This window comes from Mustelus asterias, chromosome 12, assembly GCF_964213995.1.
Source record: "Mustelus asterias chromosome 12, sMusAst1.hap1.1, whole genome shotgun sequence".
In the NCBI taxonomy this organism is placed as follows: domain Eukaryota; kingdom Metazoa; phylum Chordata; class Chondrichthyes; order Carcharhiniformes; family Triakidae; genus Mustelus; species Mustelus asterias.
Genome location: NC_135812.1, coordinates 10227756 through 10236248, shown reverse-complemented (window position 1 = coordinate 10236248; position 8493 = coordinate 10227756). Strand labels below are relative to the sequence as shown.

Below are 8493 nucleotides of genomic sequence, written 5' to 3'. Positions count from 1 at the left end.
GAGGGGGCGGCGGCGCGAGAGTGGGCCTGACCAATGAGTCGTGGGGGGAAGGGCAATGGAAGCGGCCGGGTTGTGGATGCGCCGGATATAGGAGGGGGAGGGGCTGTGATTGACAGGCGGCCCTTGGGGGGGGGGGCGAGAGCGGAGCGCGCGAGACGTTGACGAGATTGACAAGGAGGCACTGACCAATGAGCGGGCGAAGGCGGGGGCAGCGCGAGATGGGGCTCTGATTGACAGGGGGCGCCAACCAATGGCCGGGGGAGTGGGGCGGGGAGCAGCGGCGCGCGACAGGCCCCTATTGGCGGATGGCGCTGAGGGGGGGGGTGGCGACGTGTGAGTGGCGGGCGCCTCTAACCAATGGGCGGGGGAGGGGGCGCGGCCAATGGGAGCGGGCGGCGGAGGGGGGGGCGGGGTCTGTGCTCTGGATACAGTCAGTGTATCGGGGGCGGGGCAAGGGGCGGGGCTCCAGGCTCAGGGCCCGCCCACGTGGGGGGGCTGAGGCAGCGGCAGCAGCAGCAATAGCGGCGGCTCCGGACTGAGCTGATCCCCACGTGTGAGCAGCTCAATCCCGGCTGCCAGTCGCTTCTCTCAACCCGGTGGGGAGGGGGGGGGCTGGGGGTCTTCCCTCTTATTTTAATTTTGGGGGGGGAGGGGGGTGCTGAGTGAGTGTTTTTATTATTATTTTTAGTTGCTAGATATGGAAGCAGACGGTAGCCAAGCCTCTGGCAGTCCAAACGACTCGCAACATGACCCAGGGTATGTTCTGAGCTGACTTTTCTTTCTATTTTCCATTTGCTGCTTTCTTCCTCCTTCTCCTCATCCCCTCCTCTCTCTTTCCTCTGTCCAATCTTTCTCTCACCTAGTTTTGTTTTAACTGCACTCACTCAGGCCTTTCTCTCCTCAACACCTCCCTCCTTTCTCTCTCTCTCTCCCCCCCTCTCCTCTCTCTCCCTCCTTTCTCTCTCTCTTCCCCCTTTCTCCATCCTCTCCTCAACACCTCCCCTTTCTCTCTCTCTCTCCCCTCAACACCTTCTCCCCCTTTCTCTCTCCCTCCTCTCCCTTTCTCTCTCTTTCTCTCTCTCCCTCCTCTCTCTCTCTTTCCCCTGTTCAATCTTTCTCTCACCTAGTTTTGTTTTTATTACACTCAGGCCTCTCTCTCCCTCCTTTCTATCTCTCTCTCTCTCTCCCTCCTTTCTCTCTCTCTCTCTCCTTTCTCTCTCCCTTCTCTCTCTCTCTCCTTTCTCTCTCCCTTCTCTCCCCCTCTCTCTCCCTCCTTTCTATCTCCCTCTCTCTCCCTCCTTTCTATCTCCCTCTCTCTCCCTCCTTTCTATCTCTCTCTCTCTCCCTCCTTTCTCTCTCTCTCTCTCTCTCCCTCCTTTCTATCTCTCTCTCTCTCCCTCCTTTCTATCTCTCTCTCTCTCCCTCCTTTCTATCTCTCTCTCTCTCCCTCCTTTCTATCTCTCTCTCTCTCCCTCCTTTCTATCTCTCTCTCTCTCCCTCCTTTCTATCTATCCTCATCAACACCTTTCCTCTTTCTCTCTCCCTCCTTTCTCTCTCTCCCCCCTCTCTTCCTCAACACCTTCCCTCCTTTCTCTCTTCCTCAACACCTTCCTTCCTTTCTCTCTCCCTCCTCTCTCTCTCTTTCCCCTGTTCAATCTTTCTCTCACCTAGTTTTGTTTTTATTGCACTCACTCAGGCCTCTCTCTCTCCCTCCTTTCTCTCTCTCTCTCTCTCTTCCTATTTAAGCTGCAAGTTACACGTCAAAATGGCCGATCTGACATCTGTGCTCACTTCTGTTGTGTTTTCCCCCAGTAAAATGTTCATTGGCGGCCTCAGCTGGCAGACCTCACCAGGTAAGAGAGCCCAGGCAAGAAAGTATTTTTCCCCTCTGTTTGCCAGCGCTGTTTTTGTGTGTGTCTGTGCAATGTGTGTGTGTTTATATATAACCTTGTAAAGAGAGGGACACACAGAGAGAGAGAGAGGGGGGAGTGGGTGCTAGAGGAATGGACAGAGGGAGGTGTGGGAATCAGTGAGTGATCCCTCTTGTTTTTCTTTTAGTTTCCAGTTTAAATGGTCTTGCTTTTTATTGGAATTGTTCAACACTGCTGGGTTACTGTAATGGGGAGTTTTTTTTATTGTTGTGTGTGTGTGTGGATGTTGTGTGCACCTCACACCACCCCATTTACCTTCAATGATGATCTTTCACAAGTATGCAAAAGCTTTTACCCTGTGACACAAGCCACACTAATCTGCTTTTTCCTTTTCCTCCCTCCTCTCCCTTCCCCTCCTCCCCCTCCATCCTTTTTTTATTTTCCACCCACCCTGCCTCTTTTCCCCCCCCCTCTTTGCAATTTCTTACCCCAAACATACACAGACAGCCTTAGAGACTATTTTAGCAAATTCGGGGAAATCAGGGAATGTATGGTAATGCGAGATCCGACCACAAAACGATCCAGGTAAGATCCTTCATTTACTTTTTGTTTTACGTTTTATTATTATTTTTGTTTGGAAAGCGTTTCTGTTTATTTTTTTTTTACCAGAAGTTTGAACCTGATTGCATCCAAAGTACGTTTTTATTTTTGCTTCTAATTGTGACACTGTCTCCAACGAAGTGTCTGAGTAGTGTGAGCTTATTTTTTGACATTGTCCTGCTGTTTGGAGGTGATACTTTGTGTATATATGCGTTGCTTTCTCTCTCTCTCTCCTCTCTTTCTCTGTGGCTACATTTGTAGCTCGTCCCCTCTCTTTCTTTTCTCTTTCTCTTCTCTCTTCCCCCCCCCCTTCTCTCTCTCTCTCTCTCTCACACACTTTCTGCTCCACGCTCCTTTGTACAATCGAAGCGATATTTTGACACTTGGCGTTTTGCTTTCCCTCTCTTCCCTGTTTGCTCGTTATTTACTCATCGTCTTCTTGTTTTCTTTGTGTCATTTCAGAGGCTTCGGTTTCGTTACGTTTGCTGATCCTGCAAGTGTAGATAAAGTATTAGCTCAGCCCCATCACGAATTAGATTCCAAGACGGTATGTTTTGTGTGTTTCTGTGTCGATTTCCTTCAGTGTAAAACTGTAACCAACTGATTTCCCACCCCCTCCCTGTGTCTCTCTCTTTTTTTTAAGGTAATTACAAACGCCTCATGTGTCTCATCTTAGTTAAATTGCCTCGGAATATTAAAGCCAACTGGGGTTTTTTTTTCCTCCTTTTAAAACCAAATCTGCTTGGCTGCAACTTAAGTCCCCTTTTTTTTTTATAAAGCAGGAAAAATAATGGTATAATTTCACCGGAACAGCTTCACTGACTCACATAAATTGACAATCAAACCGCCTAGTGGCCGATTAAGTCGCTAGTTAAATGGAAGTCTTGCAATTAAATTATAATCGCTTTTCTAAGCGGTATGATCGAGATGAAACGCAAGTGGGAGACGGTAAGGTTTGATTTTTAAAAATTTTTGTTGCATTTCCCCCCAAAAATCTTCCCTCCTTCCCCCCCCCCCCTTTTTTCATAAGAGAAGTGTTGCTGAAACTTCAAGTACAAAGTTTACTAATCACCGGGGGAAGATGCAGAGTTTGACTGTAAATCGCATGAATGAGTTTCTTGTTGACCATTCTGTGTATCTTGTGTCTTAGCATCTGTTTTGTAGCATTCTCTATATATCCTTTCGACTTTGTTTTAAGCTTCAGGGCAGGAATCTGATCTATTCCCCTCCGCAGAAGCTGTTGTAATACATTAAAACATTATCTAGGTAATGACAACTACATCAGAAATAGTTTTTCTGTCTAGTGACTTCTAGAAGACTGTATCATTTAAAAAAAAAATCCTCTTAGAGCTAATTAAGTAATTTATCTTTGTAGTTTTTTTAAAGAAAGGCTAGTTAAAGTTTATTTTACTCGTCACAAGTAAGGCTTGGTGGGGGGGTGGGGGGGTGGGGGGGGGGGGGGGTAGTAACACTGTGATGAAGTTACTGTGAAATTCCCCTAGTCACCACATTCCAGTGCCTGTTGGGGTCAACGCCACCTAACCAGCACGTCTCCCAGACTGTGGGAGGAAACCCACGCAGACACGGGGAGAACGTGCAAACTCCACACAGACACTGACCCAAGCCAAGCATTGAACCCAGGTCCCTGGCGCTGCGAGGCAGCAGTCCTAGCCACCGTGCTGCCTGTTTATACATGGTTTTAACCAGTGCTAATTTTTTTTCTCTGTATTTAAAAAAAACATTCAAATTGAATGCCATGGGAGACTAGTTATGGTGAGATAATCCAGTTTGAGTCCAGAACCCTAGCACTTCCTTCAACCTCTTCTCTTCCAAACCCCCCCGGACAAAACAGCGGATGCAAAATTGGTTTTTCAGGCAACTTCCAATGACACAGGATGAGATAATTAAAATTCCCACTCTTAATTCTGGCTGACAGACCAGATTAGACATCCTTGAACCACGCAAGGTACCAGATTTGTGCGAAGGAGGTTACTTAATGCTAAAACAGTTGAAGGGGAACAAACTTCTAAGCGAGGAGAGAGTTTTGGGGCTCGGGAGCAATGCTTCAGTGAAAACCATCTTTACGTAACTGTGGTATTAACCTGTTTTAAGCCCTCGAAGGTGCACAGTATTTTTTTTAATATATATTTTTATTTGCCAAAGTTCTGGAAAATAAATGAGACATTAATTTGTATCTTATTTTTCCTTCTTGGCCTCTCTGTTGTCAGTTGAGCTCTGTCCCAAACACCAGGATTGCATATTTCCCCCGGCTGGGGTTTTTAAAAAAAATTATAATTTTTTGCTCGCAAGCCAGTTATTTTAGTGTTTAATGTGCGACTTGAATTTTGTTGATATATTGGGATTGGTTTTGACCTGCCAGGGGATTAATGTAGCAAACCTGTTTTGTTCATGTTGTAAGTAAATGTCAACCAATTAAAGAGGTTTCACAATGGTTGTCCTGCACTGTGGCTGTTGGTGGATGTTAGGTGTTGGTTGTGGATTTTTGACATTGCAAGAGGACTTTGATATTGATTTGATTCATTGTCTCATGTGTTAGTATCCAGTGAAAAGTATTGTTTCTCCCACACTCTATACAGACAAAGCATACCGTACATAGAGCAGGGAAGGAGAGGGTGCAGAATGTGGTGTTACAGTCATAGCTAGGGTGTAGAGAAAGATCAACTTAATGCGAGGTAGGTCCATTCAAAAGTCTGATGACAGCAGCAGGGGAAGAAGCTGTTCTTGGCTAGGTGCGGATTGATGATGTCGGTGGAAGCGTGAGGTGTGAGCTTTGCAGGCATCTAGTACTGATTGGGTTGTGGGCAGAATAAAATACCTTCTGCCCATAGGGTATCTTCTGTGAAGGCTTCTACTGGGATACTCCAATCCTTTCCCATGAAAGGGAGTTACACTTGTAGTGGGTGGAGAGATCCCACTGGCCCTTGGCGCAGTTTCTCGCTTTGATTCTGCTGTCAGAAGGTGATTCTATCTTTGTCTATAGGTGGCAGATTATCCCCCCACCCCCCTCTGCCCACATTTGGTTTGCCGTTTTCCCCCAGGGCCTGAAACTAAAATGAACAAACAAACAAAGCAGGAACCATCTGGCTGAAGAGAACCTTGGGTGTGTTATTTTATTATTGAAGAGCTGCTTAAAGTTCCCGCTGGGTTTTGAATGCAGTCTGTGAAGTGCATGATGCACCAAGTGGATTGCTCCCAAGGTGCGTTCTTTACCCTTCTCTCCTCACAGTTGCGACCTATTTTTTTTTAAACTGCCAGTCACGTGCTGGGAAAATAGCCCTTTTGGGCACCTGTTGCTTTTCACACCTCGTACGATTCCCTGTATGTGAGCCATTAATAGGAGCATTGACAATCTCTTTGACCTCATCCACGTACGCACCCACATATTTTATATTCATAGACACACACTTACACCTTTTCAATGGAAGGCTCCTGGATTGTGAACTGAAGTTGCAATCTCTGCTTATTTGTACTTTCTTGGACCCCTTCTCCAATTTGAGATTGTTTATTATCTATTTATCAGCCTCGCAAGTAGGCTTACATTAACACTTCGCTGAAGTTACTGCGAAAATCCTCTAGTCGCCACACTCTGGTGCCTGTTCGGGTTACACTGAGGGCGAATTTAGCACGGCCAATGCACCCTAACCCAGCACGTCTTTCGGACTGTGGGAGGAAACTGGAGGAAACCCATGCAGACATGGGGAGAATGTGCAGACTCCGCACAGACAGTGACCCAAGCTGGGAATTGAACCTGGTTCCCTGGAGCTTTGAGACAGCAGTGGTAACCACTGTGCCACCCTGTTTTTTTTTTTGGTTAAATGCCCACCACCCTGCACATCCTCCCACTTGGGGCTGGCAGAACTTGTGAACGGGGTTGCAGTTCCCTCTTAGGGAGCTCCTTCGTTGCAACCCTATCTGTCCTGTCACTCTAGCCCTGCTCCTCCTCATGTTTGTTTTGATAACCGCCAATGCTAGAAGTGTCCGTTGGCTTTACAACCTAGGCCCCATGTGAATTTTTCTCTTTATATGCTATCCACCTGAAATCCCAATATTTGCTCCAATCTATTATGTTTGTGACATGTTGGCTGAGCTGTTAGTTGCATCAATCTTGTTGCCGGGCTGACCCTGGTCCATTGTGGGTTAGAGCAATGTTACAAGGAGGTGCCGACTAATCTGGGTTAATCTCACTTTGTGAAATCGGGAGGGTATTAGCTGGATCCTTCTACTTGCTAGCTCAACCACATAGCTCCCTAGCTACAGGGAAGAGAAATTCAGGTTGTGATTGGGTCTGCACCCATCCTTTGGCCTCAACATGCAGCTTGGGAGAACAGCTAACTGGGTGAGAGTTGATTTGAGTGGAGTGGGTAGTTATGTTGTTGGTGAGCATGGGAGTTTAGGAAAGTTGGTTCCTGCCGTGTGTGTTACATTGGTTGTGCAGAATGGTGCTGACGGGTGTTTCAATGGATTGCGGAGAACCACCAGATTTGCCACCACTGCCCAGCAGTCCATGCTGGAAGTAGGTGTTTGTCAGGTTAAGATGTGCCTGTGAATGGCAGAGTGGTCCCAATTCTGAGAGTTAAAATTGGATGCAAGTAGGCTGCCTGCTCTGTTCTCTTCATTCCTCCACTGCTCTGCTTTCGGCCTGACCCCACCACAAGGTAAATGGAATGTTGGCCTTCGTAGTGGGAGGATTTGAGTACATGTATAGATGTTTTGCTGCAATTGTGTAGGGAGTTGGTGAGGCCAATATCTGGAGTATTGTGTGCAGTTTTGGTGTCCTTATCTGAGGAAGGATGTCCTTGCTATAGAAGGAGTACAGCAAAGGTTTACCAGGCTGATTCCTGGGGTGACAGGTCTGTCATATGAGGAGAGACTAAGTCGGTTAGGATTATATTCACTGGTGTTTACAAGAGTGAGAGGATCTGATAGAAACTTATAAAATTCTAACAGGGTTAGACAGGGTAGATTCAGAAAGAATGTTCCCAATGGTGGGGGAGTCCAGAACTAGGGGTCAGAGTTTGAGGATAAGGACCTTTGAGAACTGAGGTGAGGAGAAATTTCTTCACCCAGAGGGTGGTGAATGTGTGGAATTCACTACCACAGGAAGTATTTGAGGCCAAAATGTTGTGATTTCAAGAAGAAATTAGATATAGTTCTTGGGGCTAAACTGACATGGGGGTGGGGGGATCAGGATATCGAATTTGATGATCAGCGTTGATCAAAATGAATGGTGGAGCAGTTTCGAAGGGCCGATGGCCTACTCCTTCCCGCTTCTAGTTTTTATGTTTCTATCACTGGATCCAAGGCTGCAGCTCCTTCCAAGAGGCTCATTCCTGGCAGTATGTGAGGTTCAGCTATGTGAATGGAACAAGTCACACTCCAATCCATGCAGGAGGCCTGGGCATCTTGCAGGGAGACGAACATTTTAAAATGGGGCATTAAAGACAGCATAATGTTCAGGATGTGTGGGCCAAGAGGGAAAATAAAAAAAAATATTAATCCTCCCCTTTGATTCGCAATTATTGTTGAATTGCATCGAGCGAGTGGTTTCGAAACAGTATCCAGGATTAATAATCCTCGAGACTGTGCCTGACTTCTGCGAAGCAGCTTCAAAAGTAAAGCAGGACAGGGCGTTGAATGGTGGCCTTGGAAACTTTCTGCTTTCTTCTTATTATTGTTATTACTCTTGCCTGAGAAACACGATGATTGTTTTGAACCGGCCTGGGGCGGGGGATGCACCCAGTGATTTCCTGACCCTTCTCTGATTTGCTTCAACAGATTGACCCGAAGGTTGCATTTCCCAGGAGAGCACAGCCCAAGGTAAGTGAGAGAATCATTGCTGTGATTTGTTTTCTTGCTGTCGGAGCGCACTGAGCTATTGTTGGAGGGGTTTGAGGAGTGCTTTGGGGAGGGCGATGATAAAGGGCGTAGCATTGGTTCTGAGCCGGTCATGAAACCTTTAAAAGCTGGTGTGCGCTGTCTGTTTGGGGCTCTCGAGATGTTG

At 46.9% G+C, this 8493-nt stretch overlaps 1 protein-coding gene across 1 annotated transcript in view; it reads left to right on the top strand.

The window, feature by feature from the left end:
- The first annotated feature begins 497 nt into the window (after positions 1 to 497).
- Positions 498 to 8493, top strand: part of msi2b (musashi RNA-binding protein 2b) — a 12912-nt gene continuing 4916 nt past the window's right edge. Inside the window, exons 1-5 of the mRNA XM_078225912.1 lie at positions 498 to 756; positions 1813 to 1853; positions 2375 to 2456; positions 2934 to 3018; positions 8268 to 8309. Coding sequence (XP_078082038.1) covers positions 698 to 756; positions 1813 to 1853; positions 2375 to 2456; positions 2934 to 3018; positions 8268 to 8309 — 309 coding nt within the window. The 5' untranslated portion in view covers positions 498 to 697. The remainder of the gene's footprint in view (positions 757 to 1812; positions 1854 to 2374; positions 2457 to 2933; positions 3019 to 8267; positions 8310 to 8493) is intronic.